At 27.8% G+C, this 19651-nt stretch overlaps 1 protein-coding gene across 4 annotated transcripts in view; it reads right to left on the bottom strand.

Annotated features, from left to right (window-relative positions):
- LOC136080747 (fibrillin-2-like) overlaps window positions 1-19337 on the bottom strand; it is a 177193-nt gene extending 157856 nt beyond the window's left edge. For 2 of the 4 annotated variants that reach the window (XM_065797797.1, XM_065797799.1), the window contains exon 1: window positions 19092-19266. In XM_065797797.1, the coding sequence (XP_065653869.1) occupies window positions 19092-19146 (55 nt within the window). In that variant the 5' untranslated portion in view covers window positions 19147-19266. Of the gene's footprint in view, window positions 1-19091 lie in introns of all 4 variants that reach the window. The other 2 variants (XM_065797796.1, XM_065797798.1) reach the window with 2 other exon arrangements.
- Between the last annotated feature and the right edge of the window lie 314 nt (window positions 19338-19651).

The raw sequence follows: 19651 nt of genomic DNA, 5'->3' as shown, positions 1-19651 counted from the left end.
TCATTAATATAGAGAAGAAAAAGTAGTGGTCCTAATACTGAGCCTTGAGGAACACCGTTGGAACATTTTATTTGAGTAGATTTTGAGTCACCGACTGAGACAAACTGAGATCTGTTGTGAAGATAGGAGGTAAACCATTTAAGAGGTATTCCTCTGATTCCATAATATTCTAATTTCTTGAGTAGGATAGAATGATCTACTGTATCAAAAGCTTTTTGTAGATCTACAAAGACACCGCATGCAAAGTTTTTATTATCAAGAGCTTTTCTAATTGACTCAGTTATTTTTATAAGTGAGTGAGTCGTGGAATGATTAGCACGAAACCCATACTGGTGTTTGTAAAGGCATTTAAATTTATTCAAAAATGCATAGAGCCTCTTATGCATAGCTTTTTCGAAGAGTTTGCTTAGGTTTGAAAGAAGAGAGATAGGTCGGTAGTTAGACATATCCATTATAGAACCTTTCTTAAATATTGGAATGACTTTAGCAACTTTGAAAGCATCTGGGAATAAACCTTTTTGAAATGAGTTATTTATAATAATACTGAGAGGTTTAGAAATTATGTCTGGAATAAGTTTAAGAAGGAATGTAGGAAGACTATTAGGACCAAAGCTTTTTCCAGTTTTAAGAGTGGTTTTAATAAGACCAGAGATTTCATTCTCTGTGACAGGATCAATAAAGAACGTATTAGAATTTGGAGAGTTGAAATAGTCAGTAAATTTGGATGTTGAAGGTATGTTTTTGTTTTGAAGTTTGTTTTGGATAGTAACAAAAAAGTTGTTTAATATATTTGATACAGTAGTTGGATCTGTTATAATATTTTCTTTCAATTTAAGTTTGAGAGTTGAACTATAGTAGGAAGGTTTTATGTTAATGATTTCTTTTATCCCTTTCCAAGTATTCTTAATATTGTTTAAGTTTTTACTAAAATAGGTTGTGTAATAAGATTTTTTACTACTTTTTAGTAGATTGCTGATTCTGTTTCTATAAAACTTAAATTTAGAAAACAGCTCATTTTTAGTACTAATATCTTTACATTTTGTGTGTTTTTTATATAGTTTGTTTTTAATAGAAATAGATTTAAGTATGCCATTGGTGATCCATGGTTTTGATTTAAGTTTAATTTGCTGCTTAGTTAGTTTTTTGTATGGAGCATGTTGGTCTAATATTTTTTCAAATGTCTTTAAAAGAAAACTGATAGATTGATTTACATCATCATCTTTTTTAATATAAAGGGCCCAGTTAATGTTGGAAACATCTTCAATAAATATATTTTTGTTAAAGTTCTTGAAGCATCGCCTGTAGAATTTACTTTTTTTAGGGTGATTAGTTTTTCTTGGAATGCAGATAAATTGAGCCATATGATCAGATATTGAGATAGTAAGATTGCCAGAGATTTGGTCAGGTGAATTAAAGTTTATAAAGATGTTATCAATAAGTGTTTGTGATTTAGCTGTTATGCGTGTCGGTCGAGTAATAACAGGATGTAGTGAAAAAGAAATAAGCGAGTCAAAGTAGCTAGATATAGGATTTGATTCATTATATTATAGTATATCCATATTAAAATCCCCCATAAGTAAAATACTTTTTTTTTCAATATTTAGCTTATCTAATAGTGGAGTTAAATAATTATTAGTGAAATCGTCTTGAGTCATAGACAGATGTCGATACATGCAGCCAATTATTATATTTTTTAAGTGAGGCTTTATAATTTCAACAAAAATGGATTCAAGATATTTGAAAGAGTAGATCTTTAGGTCGTTGCGAACTATGTAGTTTAAATTAGAGTTTAGATATAGAAGAGCACCCCCTTTTTTAGCCTCAGTGGGACAATGCTCAATGTTAAAACCATTTATAGATATGCTTGTTATATTTGAATCATTTACATATAAATTTGACTCAGTAATACCTATTGCCAAAGGTAATGTATTAAGAGTGCTAATAAAGCTGCAGAGATCATCAATGTGATATGGTAAAGAAGCTATGTTGAGATGAATATAAAGATCTGAATTAGGATTAACTTTTTTATTGAAATCTATGGTGTCATAGTATTTACAATTAATTGAATCTTGAGGATTATTTAGATCTGAAGTTGAATTTTGTGGACTTGATGTAGTGTCAAGAGAATATTGTAAATTAGTATTCTTGTGTGATAATGTTTGGTCAAGCTTAAGGTCAGAATAAGATCCAAATTGAATAGTCTTAGATGGCATAGCGAGGTATTATGATTTTAAAACAATTTGGTTATATTTAGTAATTTATGATCTTAGAAAAAAATGGAGTTTGTTAGATGAAATATAGCTTGTAAACAGTAATGAAAAATTATAAACTCAATTATAAACTTATGCGTGTCGGTCGAGTAATAACAGGATGTAGTGAAAAAGAAATAAGCGAGTCAAAGTAGCTAGATATAGGATTTGATTCATTATATTATAGTATATCCATATTAAAATCCCCCATAAGTAAAATACTTTTTTTTTCAATATTTAGCTTATCTAATAGTGGAGTTAAATAATTATTAGTGAAATCGTCTTGAGTCATAGACAGATGTCGATACATGCAGCCAATTATTATATTTTTTAAGTGAGGCTTTATAATTTCAACAAAAATGGATTCAAGATATTTGAAAGAGTAGATCTTTAGGTCGTTGCGAACTATGTAGTTTAAATTAGAGTTTAGATATAGAAGAGCACCCCCTTTTTTAGCCTCAGTGGTACAATGCTCAATGTTAAAACCATTTATAGATATGCTTGTTATATTTGAATCATTTACATATAAATTTGACTCAGTAATACCTATTGCCAAAGGTAATGTATTAAGAGTGCTAATAAAGCTGCAGAGATCATCAATGTGATATGGTAAAGAAGCTATGTTGAGATGAATATAAAGATCTGAATTAGGATTAACTTTTTTATTGAAATCTATGGTGTCATAGTATTTACAATTAATTGAATCTTGAGGATTATTTAGATCTGAAGTTGAATTTTGTGGACTTGATGTAGTGTCAAGAGAATATTGTAAATTAGTATTCTTGTGTGATAATGTTTGGTCAAGCTTAAGGTCAGAATAAGATCCAAATTGAATAGTCTTAGATGGCATAGCGAGGTATTATGATTTTAAAACAATTTGGTTATATTTAGTAATTTATGATCTTAGAAAAAAATGGAGTTTGTTAGATGAAATATAGCTTGTAAACAGTAATGAAAAATTATAAACTCAAGGAGATGAGAGATAATAATACAGTAGCTATAATACATAACATAAAACATTAGCAACTACGTACAAATACAGCAAAATAGTAATACAACAATACAACAAAGCAAGTAATACAAGTAATACAACAAATACAACAAAAAGTACTAAATACAACAACAATTATAATAAAAAGTACCAAAAAGCAATAACTATAATAAAAAATAGCAATAAACAGTACTTTAAAAAAGAAAAACGAGTAATTTTAGCATATAAGCAACAACATCATGCCAATATACATATCAAGATATCATGGAAGTAGTATGATAAATGAATATAATGGTAGTACACTAAATATAAATACACTTATAATAATCCAGAACAATAAGTAATTAAGTAGTTAAAAAGTTAAAAATAAATGAAAATTGAAATAAAAAATTAGTAAACAAAGCTAACACTTCCAAAAAACAAATGGTCTCAAATAACAAATACTCAGAGATAGCAAGAAAAAAAAAAAGAAAAAAAAAAGAAAAAAGAAAAAGAATCTTCTTAATAATTTCTTGATACTTTAGTTTCTCTACTAGTTCATGCTTCTTTTCTGCTTATCTGATTAGATCTTTTCATTCAATAAATTGGATTTATCACCCAAGTAGTCTTCTTTAGTTTCCAACTTTTAAATGATTGAATTCCAAGTTTTAAAGTTCAGCAACAAAGCAAGAAGTATTAAAATCTACGGCGGAGAAAAACAGTTTTTTTATTTAATAGACGTATTTAATAGACGCAAGATAATCGGTATCGTATAAGTTGATACCAAGAAGAATGGTCTTGTATCGCGTGGTATCGCTTATATACTAATGTCGATACTACCAGCATCGGCTCGATACCACGCGATACCGAGAAGGATGGTTTCGTATCGTGTGGTATCGCTTATGTACCAATGTCGGTACTATTAGCATCGCTTCGCTACCATACGATACTAATAATAAAAAGAATGACTTATTGATTTTTTTTATTAACAAAATACAAGTACAATTGCTTTTTAGAGATTTAGTTTTTTTTTTTTTAACAATCTACAATACTTTCGTTCATTCGTTGTTTTTTGACAAGGAGGTTAAATAAACAGGAGACGCCGTAGAATATAATTTATATAAAAAGCGCTGAAGCCAGTTCTGAAAGACAGCCGCCATCTGGGATAACCAAAACATTGTAATGTTTTGCGCGGAACTTTATATTTTTAGTAGAAAACTCTACTGAAATCAAGTCAAAACATTGATATAAATGATTGAATAATTTGTCAGTTATTACCGAGGTTGTCTAATACTACAAAGAATTGTTTGCTAACCGCTATGGGGCTCAGTTCATTCCAAAATATTGGAATACTGAAGTAGACATTTCAGATAGTAAACATGCGATTAGCAGATGCCATATTTTACAAAGTGTAAACATCTTATGGAATAAAAAAAAAATATTTGTGAGTTTTTTTATTAAATGTCAACAAAATTAAATGCAAACATAAATAAAAACAAATATATTGAAAATACATATCTTTTAATCTCTTACTTGTTATGTATATAATATATACATAACAAGAGAGAGATTGAAAGATAAATATGTATATTTAATATATTTATTTTTATTATGTTTACATTTTGTAATTAAATGCATATTAAAATTATAATATACATATATGTACATATCTAATATATACATATATATATATATATATATATATATATATATATATATATATATATATATATATATATATATATATATATATATATATATATATATATATATGTATGTATGTATGTGTGTAATTTTTTCAGTTAGATATGCAAATAATAGTTCATTTCGTGCTTTTTAGGTAAAAGTTCATCAAACTACAGTACAGAAGCATGGGGTTAATAAAAAAGTCAAAACCTTAATATATACTCATACATACAGTATTGGACAAAACATTTGCAACCAACATCAAACAATGCTAAAATGTGTTCCTAATTTTACATGTCTTAAAAACGAAACGAAATATACTACCACAGCAAACAGTTCAGCAGTCTGGAGTCATAGCATGCCATGACATGAGCAATCAGCTGAAATCAGCTGTGACAGCACACAGGCAGAATTTCGTTGACAAGTCCCATTTTGCAGGGGACAAAACAAGTGCAACTTTTTTGGTTTGTTTCATTTTCTTAAGTCTGGTCCGTGTCAACGTCACAGAAGTTTTTTAATAATTAAAGGAAGTATCCAGAAGTTTCCAGAAGTTTCCATGCGCATGCAAAAGCTTCCGGAAGTTTCCAGAAGAAGCATCTGGAAGCATACAGTAGCATCCAGAAGTATCCAGAAACATTCAGAAGCATCCAGACGCATCCAGAAGCTTCCAGAAGCATCGAAAAGAAGCATCTAGAATCTTCCAGAACAGGTTCACACAGTTTCATTTTACTATACAAGAGACATGTAAATCGACATGTAATTCAGTCAGTATATGGAAGTCAATCAGTCAGTATTATCAAGACAGCTTATCGAAGTGAGTTTTATCAGAGTGTTTTATCGAAGAACATCAATACAAGAAGTGAAATACAACAAGTGTTTCATTACATCAATACAGTCCACATCCAACCAAGACGTTGTGTTCCACAAAGCATTATTGTATCATTACAAGGTAAATGTAACACGGTTAGCCTTGAAAAACGTGATTATTTAGTTTTATTATTTTTATGATTTCAAGTGCAAAAATGGCTCCCGACAGTCTTGCATTGGAACTAAGAAAGAAAATTATTGGCGATTACATAAGTGGAATGTCACAAAAAAGTATTTGTGATAAATATCGCGTAAAAAAATGGACCGTATCAAGACTATGTTCCAAATATCGTTCTACGGGGAAGTTGGCAGCAGATAACAAAGGTGGAAGACCACGTTCCACCACTTCTAGAGAGGATTCTATGATCGTCAGATCCGTCAAGAAGGATCCCTGGGTATCATCAGTCGAGATACAAAAGCAATTACAGCTGCCTGTATCGGACCGAACAATCAGACGACGTGCTGTTGAAGCCGAATTGTTTTCTCGACGTCCTGCAAAGAAACCACTGATTTCACTAAAAAACCAGAAGAAAAGACTCCTGTTTGCTACATCTCATATTGACTGAAATGTGCAGAAATGGCGAACTGTCCTGTTCAGTGATGAATCGAAGTTCAACATCATTGGAAGCGATGGCATTTTTTGTGTACGTCGACCGGCCGGAAAACGCCTCGATTTACGTTACTGCCATAAGACCGTGAAGCATGGTGGAGGCAATGTAATGGTCTGGGGGGTGTTTTTCTGCTAACGGTCTAGGTCCAATACGTCGAAACAATGGAATAATGGACCGTTTCATGCATAAAAATATCCTGAAAGATGTTATGTTACCTCATGCTGAATGGAATATGCCAATAAAATGGGTTTTTCAGCAAGACAACGATCCAAAACACACTGCAAAAGTAGTCAAGCAGTTGTTTCAAGACAACCACCTATCGGTGATGGATTGGCCGCCGTAATCTCCGGATCTCGACCCTATTGAGAACCTGTGGGAGATCGTCAACTGCAGAATTAATCGTGAAGGTGTTCGTAATAAGAATCAACTGTTTGAACAAATCCAAAAGGCCTGGGTAGCGATTCAACAAAGTTTCATTGATCACCTGATCGAATCTATGCCTCAAAGATGCAAGGCTGTGATCAACAACAAAGGATTCGCCACGAAATATTGATAGCGAAATACAGCTTGGTCAACATTTTGCCGAGTTGTACTTGTTTTATCCAGAAGGAAATCAACTTTTTTTAATACTTTTGATTAATTTATTAATTTTCGTGTACAAATAATGAACTTTGTGATGAATAAAACTTGAAGAACTTTGTCTCTAAACAGTTACATAGTAACAGTTAAAAGTGCTGCATTTTTTCTAAATCGAAAAAATGCAGCACTTTTATATAAAGAAACTAAATTAGCATTATTTGGTTGCACTCGTTTTGTCCGATACTGTACATACATTGTAAAATCAATTTTGACATAAGTACTACTATGTATTCCTAGTGGGCAAAAGACGTGTTTATAATGTCTAAAACACGTATTAAAACGCATTAATACATATTTTAGACATTTAAAATAGGTCTTGTGCCCACTGGTTTACATAGTAGTACTTATGTCAAAATCTGTATATATATATATATATATATATATATATATATATATATATATATATATATATATATATATATATATATATATATATATATTTATATATATATATATATATATATATATATATATATATTTATATATATATATATATATACAGATATATAAAATATGTATATATATATATGTATATATATATAAATATATATATATATATATATATATATATATATATATATATATATATATATATATATATATATATATATATATACATATTATATCATTAGATAAAGTTATTGTAATATTGTATTATATAAAGTAATATCAAAACAAAGTCCAAGTAGTTATATAGAGATGCACATATTTAAGCTGAAAATAATTTCTTATGTGATTTTTTTGACCTGTAAAAGTGACTTTTTGTGCAAAGATTAACTAAGTATTAAAAAAATAGCTCTATATGATCTTGGCTTAATAAGAGTAAGATAAAAATGCAATAAGTTAGTAATAAAACTAGATAGAAACTTAGTAAGATATTACCCTGGTGCTTCAAAAATGGCACTATACTGAACTCTCGCAGGCAAGTGCTTAGTTCTATCTTAGTTCACACCCTTGTGCAAGTGCTTAGTTCTATCTTCTTCACACAAAGCTGATTTAGTACTTCTTTTTCTTCTTCTTTGAAGTACAACTGCTAATTTATGAGGATTAGAAGTTTTCTCTATGCTGAGTAGTTATCAACTTTTGTCGAATATTGATGTTTGATTTTTAATGGAATTTTATAAAAGTATTGACTAATAAAACAAAAAAATCACTAGAGTATTATTATATTGTATGATATATTACTCATATATGATAAATAAGTTTGTCTTTTTTTTTGAAAGTGGCATAAGTCACCTTTACAATAAAATTATTGATAACAATGATTACAATGTAACGATATCTCTTCATTCGTAAAATAATATAAACCAATTTTGTTGATAATTATTGAGATATTTTTGAAAGAAAGTTTGCTAGTTAATTGAATAACATGTTAAAACACAACTCTTTGAAACTCTCTGTTTATAAACAAAGCGGCTAATGCCACTTTCAAAATAAACAGTTAACATGCTTTACTCTGGTGACTTTTTTTTGTTTTATTAGTTAATATTTCAAACAAAAAAATCATTAGAGTAATAGCATATATGCTACTACTATCGTGATTTCTATATTTTATTAGTTATTATTTTATAGAATATATTTAATTATATATATTACTTTGTGGAATTTTTTAATGTAGCTTAATGTACCTTTGAAAAGTAATGCCACCTGCACGATAGCTTGCAATACATCCACAGGCAAAACAAGGCATGTTAATATACATATATATATACATATATATATATATATATATATATATATATATATATATATATATATATATATATATATATATATATATATATATATATATATATATATATATACACACACATATGAATTGGTGAGAAGAAAAACATAATTTTTTATAAATTTATTTAACTTATGTCAATCTCTCTGTGTACTAAAAAAATAATACAAGTCCATCTTTCTTTCATTATTTTTTGCCATAAAGTAGATTTAAACTAGTCGAAGAACAATACTTGTCCTAGACTAGTACTGATTTTCTACTCAATTCTTATAACGCGCCAAATCAAGTTTAATAAATTCTATCACCAGAATGGGCCCAAGTCTATAAAATCTCAGTTTAGTTCAAAAGTTAATTTGACGTGTGCTCAGAATGTGAGAACTTGGGATCAAAAATACTCGACAAAAACTTAAACGACAATGTTAATAGAGTGGCGGCAGCGCAGCACATGGTCCAAAAAAGACGTGCTTATAAATTTTATGATAAGATTAGAGAAGTAACAAATCTTTGTAATACAAATCCAAACGTAGCCGTACTACGTTTTGACTTCATGCAAAACCTCCCTCTTTTGCACATACCTGTTCAAGAGGTATTTTACTATCGTCAGCTTTGGGAAAATACCTTTGAAATTCACAATTTGGGAAATAATACAAGCCACTGTTATGTTTATCACGAAGGACAGGCCCAAAAAGGCTCAAATGTATGTACCTTTCTACAGAACTATGTCTTCACAAAAATTCTGTTCTAGAACTTCATCTATTCTCAAATCGCTGCCCTGGGCAAAATAAAAGCCATACCCTTGTTTGATTTTTAGTAGCTCTACAAGCTGGAAAACGTTTTAAGAAAATTTATCATTATATTTCTACGCGGGGACACTCTTTCCTTCCCTCTGATAGAGAATTTGGTACTATCAAAAGAAATATACGAAAGCATGATCGCATCTACCTTGTGGATGAGTATATTGATTTCATTGTCAGTGGCAAAAAAATTCCAAACTATTTACGGTTACAAAGTTCACGCAGAGGACATTTTAAATTTCAAAGATTGGTGACAGATTTCTGTACCGGATTATAAAATGTTTGCTTATGACAGTGCAATACCTGGGTATGTGATAGCATATAACTTTATTGATGGACTATGTTCCAAAACTTTTAAACTTGTAAAAAATCGAGTTGAGCAACAACTGCCCACCAAGAAACTTTATCAGGAACCAGTTATCAGGAATCAATAATGAAAACAAAATCAATGATATTAAAAAGCTGGATTGTAACATACCCACCGACGCAGCTGAGTTTTATAAAATTATATATTCCTGAAAAACAACCGGCAGCGTTGAGGAAGATAATTGCCTTTTTTTTTTTATTGCAATGACTATTGTTTGTTAATTTAAATACTTATTTGGTTAATAAAGTATAGCTTTTCGCGTAAAGTTTGCAGTTTTTTATTCCCTAATTCGTAAAAATTTGATTGTGAGGAAGAATAGTACTTGTCCGAGGATTTTATTTAATTTTTGTAGTAAGAACAACTTTTTTTTATGAACAACCACTATATCAACAGGTGCTTAGGGAATGGAAGTAAACATCTGCTAAGATAACTGGCATCCGAAGTAAATAGTTCATAAACAATAACTGTTTAAAGAATAAACATTGATTATTTCGAAATGAAAATATCGGACTAGTACTGTTTCTCTTTTTACCCATTCATATATACACACACGCACACGCACACGCACACACGCACGCACGCACACACATATATATATATATATACATACATATATATATATATATACATATATATATATATATATATATATATATATATATATATATATATATATATATATATATATATATATATATATATATATACACACACATATATATAGATATATAAACCCACACGCACATGTACGTGTATATTTATTTTAAATTGCTTAAATATAAGTAAAAACACACAAACATATGGTTTTATATTCTCAAAAATCTTTTATACTATCTAAAGTACAATACCTTATAGTATCGTATTGAAATGCAGCTATCTGAATGGCTATTTCAGTATTCCGAATCTTATTAGAATAAACTGAAAAAAGTAATCAGTTAGCAAATAATTCTTTATAAGATAGTGTAAGCTGCCAAACATAAACTGATGAATAATTCAATCATTTGGTTCAATCTTTTGACTAGTTTTTAATAATGTTTTTAGTAAATTTCAAGTTCCGTGAAATGTTTTGGGTTAACCAAGATGGCGGCCGTTTTGAAAACTGGCTTCAAAAAAATCACGTGAACACCGTCTCCTGTTTATTAAACCTCCTTGTTTTTTCCTTTGCTGTACTTTTGCTGGTATTTTAGGATTTTCTTCTATTAATATTTTAATAATTTTGGGGACATTTTCTGTAAATTTTACATCCAAACAATGTCAAATGAGTTAAATAATTTCAGAAATATTATTACAAAAAGAAGAACCTTTGATAGGCGTGAATTTATTTTTTTGTTTTTTCATTTAGTTAGTAGGTATCTATATATGAAGCAAAAAAAAATTCAGAGTGGGTAGACATACAATCTGGCAGTCAATATAGCACACTGTGCTTTGAGCATTCTCCCTAAAAATCATTCGATTTATGAGTTATTGCTCGACCAAATAAATTAATTTTTAAAAAATCTTAACAATTAATAAACAATAATAGTTATAACGTAAAAACGTTAAAACTAAACTGCATTTTTAATTAAAAAAATTAAACCCTTCGGAAAGACTTGAACCTAGATCTCCTGACTTATTGGCCATATCTTTATTCGCTTGGCCACGAATTGTATGAAAAACTCTCTTTAATGATAGTTACAAAACTAATTCCCTTTGGACAATCATTTCTAATACTCGTTTTAAATAATCGTTTACGATTGCATCACAAGCAAATCCCTTTGGAGAATTATATGAAAATCTCTGTTTTAATGATTCCAAAACTATTTCCTTGGAGATTATTCCCACACAGAAAATTTTCGCCTGAATGGAATAAAAATTCAATAGAGTTGGAATAACGATATGAGAAACTACACACAGCAGGGGCGGATCCAGGTCAGTGTTCTAGGGGGGCAGTCCGACCAAAAAAAATATAAAAAATAAGATTTACGTTTTTTTAAAATAAAACAGTTGTTTCATTTGATCATTTAGAATGATTTTAGAAAAGTTATAAGATAGTATTTATATAACCATTCAATAAATATATTGAATGGTTATATAAATACTTTTTTTTGTTGAGAAAAATAATAAAATGTTGAACTACAAATTTGTATTTTTTCGTATTTTTTTAAATTTAATCAATAATATTTTGAAGTTTGACATTTCTTAGGAAGGGGGGTGGGTAGTAACTTTATTTTTACCAGTATATAGTTTTCTTTGGCAATAAATGAAATTTTGATCAGTTAGTTTAAATTTGACATTTTAAAGCCTGGTTACTCCAAGTCTTTATTTTTACCAGTATATAGTTTTCTTTGGCAATAAATGATATTTAATAAACGAATGAATTTAATGAAACTTATTACCCTCAGGGTGGGAATATTTTCCCAAAGTTAACCATTTACCTCTCCTTCGTATAAAGCACTTGAGAATAAACGCTTAAACAAAAAGAATTTGAAAAGGTCAGAAAAATATTAACCAGCACTCTGAAGATTGACTGTTAAAATGATATTTTTAAAATAAAAATATTAAAAATATATTTAGTTAATAAGTATATAATTTTCTTTTTAAAAAGTTGCGACCAAATAAAATAAGTTCATATGTACAAAAATATTTATAAATAAGTTTTAATCCATAATTTTTAAAAAGGCTAAAAATTTAACTCTGAAAATTTTGTTCAAAATGGTTTTTAATCTTTTAAAATTTATTTAAAATATTTTTTTTTTGTATTAGTAATTGTATAAGAATTACACAAAGAAATCTTTAAATACACATTGAAAAAAAAGTGAAAAAATTGAAATGAGCGACTTACAAAATAAATAAAAAGTTAAATTTGTTAAAACAAAATTTCAATTTTACAAAGATATTTAAGCACACAAGCATTGTTATAAGTTTAACAATTACTTCAAAATTGGTAAACTTCTTAAGAATGCTTGTAACATAAACTAATTAAGATGCTAGTGCCAATAAATAAAGCATTATTCCATCAAATAATCTGAACTTTTGATTGAATTGTCTATTTTAATTTCAATCTAAATAAATATGTTCATTGAATCGTTCAAAATAAACTCATACTTTTTACAATTCTTTTTGATTGCATGGCCTTTTCTTTTGTAAACTTTTCACACACTTAAAAATAGTGCAATATAAATATTGTTTCTGTAAAAGCAAGTCTTGAATTATAATTTCTTTTATAGACAAGAAAACAATCTTAAAAATTATCAAACTCCATAATTCCACACTTCTGAAATAAAGCTACAATACTAATACTACACTGATATAAAATTTGCTTTTTTAAAGATAACTATTAAGATTTTGTTCTAACCACCACACTACTTAACTTAAGTAGTGTGTAATTAGTGTAATATTGTGTAATATAGTGTAAAGAAAGTCATAAAAGTAGAAATCTGAGATTCATTAAATCGATAAAATCACATTTTTCATGTTCATGTCATAAAGAACTAAATGATACAGAAAATTAACAATATAGTCATGGTTATTTCCAATATTAAAATCAACAATGCTGCATTCTGTATTTATATCAGAATTAATAAAGAGTTTACAAATTTTTATGTTATAATGATTACACATATTACTTGCATCTATGTTAATATTATTTTCATTCTTTTTGACAAGAAAATCTACAAGATATGTAAACTTTTAAATATATAATTTTGAAAGCTTTATTTTTCTTTTATCCTTTTTTCCAAGTTTGTCATCGAATTTTTAGTAATTCCTCTTTTTTTAAATTACGTCAGCTAGCAACGTTTAAGGTAGCAAGAATCTGATGAAAATAAATCCTAATAACATTGTTATTTGCACTTTTATGCACGTTTTTTTCAGAACTAGTATTAAGTTTGTATTGTTTGTCCGCATTTCGATCCCAGAAAGCTTTGCGAAAAGTTTATGAAATCTATTTTTAGAACCGCAACGGTACCCTATTCCATTTAATTATTCGAATACAAATGAAATACGTAAAAAAATATCAAACACTTAATAACAAGATTTACCTCAGAACCAATAGGTCCGGGATTCGACGCTGACTCTACACCTTTTCAAGATGTAACTGAGAAGATGAATGTTGTAATTGAGATATAATATAGATTATCAGAAAGAAGTTCTTTGTATCTTTAATTTTGTTGACTTAGTTTACCTTGTAATATTAGGTTGGATCCTAATTTGGCCAAGGTGGCAATATGGGTTGGTTTTCAATAAATAATAATATATTATCAATAAAATAAAAAAGTGATGAAAAAAGCATTTGTGGTTTTGGCGGTAACTACACATCTTCCAAGGAAATTTAAATTTCCGCTGCGAACCCAATTGTATGCTGGGTTATATTTGACACCTAAAGTTTGCGCAAGAGTCACCCAAATTGTCATTTCGCTCAATACATTCAATAACTCTTCTTCTATCATTCGATGAAGATAAAACATAATGTTTTCTTTCAACTTGTTCAGTTGTACGTATTTCATGTCTACAAATTGGAAAAAGTGGTTCTGGTTGTTCCAGAAGTAGATGTAAACAAATTTGGCGAAATAAATGCTTGCACGTATTCAATTTAATAACAGACTTTCTGTTCATAGTCTATTGAAAAATAATACAACGATCTTTTAATTCCATTACTGTATTACTGTATTGCAGGCGCATACAAATGCTAAATTTGATATTATTAACTAATTAAAATGCATGTCCAAGAATATCTTTTATAATGACCATTAAGCTTTTATTGAATTCGCAATTACAAATAATGTATTCTCATTTACATATTACGATTTCTTAATTGCAACTTTTGTTTTTCAAATTACATATTGCGATTTCTTATTTACATGTTGGGTTTCTCAATTACATTTTAAAATTTCTTAATTACATGTTGTGTTTCTCAATTACATATTGCGACTTCTAAATTACATGTTGTATTTCTCAATTACATCTTACTTTTCTTAATTACAACTTTCAAGTTCTAAATTACATCTTGAAAAGGTGTAGACCAATAAGCAACATTGATAAGGAAGGAGGCGTTAACTACCTAGTTTAATGCATTTCCACGGTGCTCTGATAAGATCGAAAGGATTTCTAGGAGCACCTTAATAATTTTAATAATAGATTGGGGAAAAAAAGCTGATAAGGTGGTACAATCCCTTTCAAAAAATTTTCTTTAAAATACTCAAAACAAATTTAAAAAAACAAGTTGAAACAATTAAAAAACCTCCACTAAAGATGAAGCAATTTTGTAATCGTAATTAATGTAATACCTAATTGTATTTAATAACTATTATTTTTAAATTGAGAAGGTAATTGTTATATAGATGACAAATTTATTCATCACAATTTATTCATATCTTGGCATATCATGCTAAAGTAAATCTAAAATTAAAATAATTTTTTTTTGTATTGTTTGAAAATGCTCTTTTTGCGTTTGTTTTTTTTTTGTTTATTTTTGTTTGTATGTAATAAAAAATAACTTTAAAGTAAAATAAAAACTACTCAAAAACCTATGCTTCAAAACAAAAGGATTTAAAATTTTATTTAAAAAAAAAACAACGTATTATTCAAACGTTTATTAAAGACTTAATTTACTAATTCGTATTTTTGACATAATAAAACGTATTAATACTTCTAAAATTTTGTGCCTACTAGAGATTACCGTATGTCAACAGTTTAACGTTGTATAAATTGTTTGAATTTGTATATAGCGTGGATTTTGCTGTTTTTAATATTATATTTAGTCTATTTTATATATGTCAGAAACGGATGATGTCAGCGAAAAAAAAAAATCTGTTGCTAAATACAATGTGCATTAAGAATATCTTTCGAAGAAAAAATAAAATTTTTTTCTGTTATTTGGTTTAGTTAAATCTTTTAAAGGCTTAAAAACATATCCTAATTAAACCTTGATCTCAACCCTTAAAATCAAACTTAGAGTATGGCTTTCAATAAAATAACTTTTATGGTTAAGTTCAGGCTCAGGGTATGGTTTTCAATAATACTTGTTTCACGTAAGACCCGAAGAAAGTTATTTAACTTGATAAAAATAATTCTTATTAAATTGTATTAATTTCAAAATCAATCTTGTATAGTTTGTTTTTATTTTTTCACTAGAACTCTGTGAGCACAAAATCATACTAGATATAAATGTTTACCCATAGGGCACGGGACGTAAAAAAGACGTCTTTTGAACGTTCAAAAGACGTTTTTGTTCCTGTGTCCTCTGTGTAGTCAGTTAATAATTTGTATAGTTTTAGGTTTGACTGAAGATTTAAAAAAGGTAGGAGCTGTTTTAAAGAGTTGCATATAAAATAAAAAGCTGTTTTTAAAAATTACATGTTAATATATATAATTAATGTAAAATTTGAGCTTAAATAGATGTATTAAATAGATGTATATGTAGAACTTTTATAAAGCGCTAAATTTATTTACACAATGGGATCGTCCATAAATTACGCAACTCTAAATTTCACTAATAAACAAAACAAAAAAGATCGAAAGTTTTCCCTTGCAGAGCCTTAAGTTATATAAAAAATAAAAATAATGCGATGAGTTTAATTAAAATCACCGCGTAAAGTGCTTGAGATCTCCTATTTCTGTTTTTTAAATAAATTTAGCTTTGCGTAATTTATGGACAATCCCTTTTTTTGTTTTGTTTATATTACTATTTTTAAAAAATGCTCTTTATTTATTTATTTTTTTTCTAATTTTATTTCATTTTTAGAATGAGTGATTATTTATAATAATGCTCTACCTAAAGATGGAAGTTAAATACTGTATTGAATAAAATACATTCTGATGATAATTGTTAGAAAAATCTGTCTGTGTTATGCAATATTAAAACTCTTTTTTTGATTTTTACTTCTTAATAATATATATTAATACTATAACATTATAATTTTTAGTTTAAACTTCAAATCAAAAATAAGTTTATCGATGAATATAAAATTTATCGATGAATATAGTTGAAAATAATACAAAAAATATTTTATCAACTTGTTGCTTTCACGTTTGGGGCAGGAGGGATAAATTTTTGGGGCAAAAGCATCCTTATTTGACATAAGTATAAACATATAAATGTTTGGAGTTTGCTCCATGTCTGGAAGTTAGCTATCTCAAAGACCAAAAAGTGCTTCGGGCGCCCCTGGTTTTAAGAAAGTGTATGTTTGATTTTTTCTATGGTTATGAGTGTTTTTATTTCAACTTAGGTTATTGATATTTTGAAATTTATAAATCTTATATGTAAACTGGTTAAATTGTAAAATTTTTACAAACTTTTAAACCTTTGTTTAAATGAAATGATGCCTAAAATTGGCATACACATCAAAATAAATTCCTTTTGTTTTTCAATTATAGTACTCTTCTCATATTAGAAAATTACGAGGTATTTTTAATAATTTTTTTTTTTAATGTTGGTTTGTATTTGAGATGCTAAATTACATGGGTTACTTTTGAGGGTTGAATGTTTTAATGAGTAAATTTAACTTGAATGGGAAGATAAATAAACTGCGTTTTCGAAAAACAAATATAATGAAGTTAATTATTGGTATGTTATTTTTTATCTATTTCAAAATTAAATAGACAAATTAAGATAAAATTGCCTAACACTTTTCTAGTTAAATTCTACAATAAAATTTTATAAAAATGTTAAAATGTGAGGTATCACACAGGTATATTCCATAAACGATTTTAAAATGTGTATTACAATTTTTTAATTTTAGAAAAAATGTGAACAGTTAAAAAAAATACAATTCGATAAATATTTGAAAACATAAAAAATGGTTGTAGGAACGTTCATATGAGCAGTAGCTGATCAAAATGACTTAAATTTAAAGCATTTCAGTTCTTCTTAATTTTAAAATAAATTTTTTTTGCCTAAAATACTCTTTATAATGCCGAATAGACCAGCTTTGTGACAAAAACCTAGGCGTGTAACATTTAGCTCTTAACTTTTCCTAAAGATTCTAAACAAACTTGAGCTACTTAAATAGGGACTTAAAGACTTTATACCAGCTATCTATTATATATTATAAAATAGGGACTTTAATTAAAGATATTACTTTATACCAGCTCACATTTTTGCTATTTTTCTAGCATCTGCTGCAAAGTCAAGAAAAATATCCTGAGAAAATTTTCAAACAAAGTATTGGTTTTGAAATACTCTTAAATGCAAATTTTTGTACCACCTGGTGCAAAAAATCGAAAATTATTTAAGAAGTGATATCGAGAAATGACAATAATTAATATATTCTTTTAGAATTATTTACTTTTCTTTTTGTAATAAGTTTTTATAATTATTTTTTATTTTCTGAAATTTGTTAAAATTTATGTTAAAATATCATGTATCAGAGTATATAAATAGATTGTTATATTTTCCATAAACCATTTTAGGGAGTAAATTACAAATTTTTTTTTTTTTTTTTTTGTTGAAGTAAATTTTGATAATTATTTTCAGACATTTGGATTTGGAGGAAAATAATAATTTTTATTATTTATACAATTAATTTATAATTATACAATTAAAAGTAATAATTCTATGCAATGCTAGTTGTATACTAGACGTGGCTAGGTTACCCCACATCCCTTGGCCCCCTTAAGTTTTCAAATCAGCCCACTAAACTTAGGGGACCCATTTGGAAATTAAGGACCTTTATTTTTTTTTAGTAAAATCTAATGGACATTTTTTTTAAAGAAATTGGGTCCCTAATAACAGTTTTCAGGGGCCTCACACTCTAGAAAAAAGTTTTTGCTTCATAAATGAGAGTTTTGCATAACTCAGGATTTTTAAAACGTTCGCCATCATATCCTGTCTTCCCCTATATATGCTGTTTTACGTCTATAAAAAATTCGGATGAAAAAATCCTCATAATTATTCTCCAGATAATGTTTATACATTGTAGTTCTATAAAAATATTTGTTTACCTTTTTATTTGAGGTTTTGACGACAAAATCTTATTGATCTTCATTCAGATATATTAGTATATGTTATAAACTTTGTTTATATTTGTTATAAACCTTGTTTATACTTGTTATGTTTATTATTGTAAATTTAAAAAAAAAATAATGAGTTTGTGTAACAATCCCAGTCGAAACATTCGGTTTTAAATACGTATTTTAGCGTTCATAGTTATTTGATATTGGATGTGTCGACTGAGAAAAGATTTTAACGCATAAAAACTTACCACCAAAAAATGTATAAAAAATCAAATGTTGCAAAGCTAAGTACAGCGGATTCATATTTAGATGTTTTGTTTTCCAAATAGGCTATTTAATAAATCATCGCGTATAAAAACATACAAAACTTATGTTTAAACTATATACAATTGTGAATGTGTTGACTCATTACTCTATTATTTTTCATTACTTTTTGTTAAAAGTATTATTTTGGTTAATCAATAAACATATAAGTAATAAATAACTTTAAAAATAACTAGTATGAGGTCCTTGTGGCAATAACTAATTTACAACAATAAAATCTAATCTGCTTATTAATAAAAAAATTCATTCACCTTAAATTTTAGATAATCTACCTCCATTGCATTTGTCTACAATGTGTAAAAGTTCGTGTACGATTAGCGAGACTGAAACACTAGAATTATCATATTTAGCCTCCTTTATTTGAGTTGTTGATTGTGGTAAAACCTTCCAGCCGGCACATCTGGTTTTTAAATAGCCAGAGTATTGATTATGGATGACATATGCGCATATGTAATTTTAAGATTTAAATTTGCGTTTAATTCCA

The sequence above is a fragment of the Hydra vulgaris genome, chromosome 05 (assembly GCF_038396675.1).
Source record: "Hydra vulgaris chromosome 05, alternate assembly HydraT2T_AEP".
NCBI classification, from domain to species: Eukaryota; Metazoa; Cnidaria; class Hydrozoa; order Anthoathecata; family Hydridae; genus Hydra; species Hydra vulgaris.
Note: the sequence above shows the minus strand (reverse complement) of the source record. Positions and strands in the feature narration are given on the sequence as shown.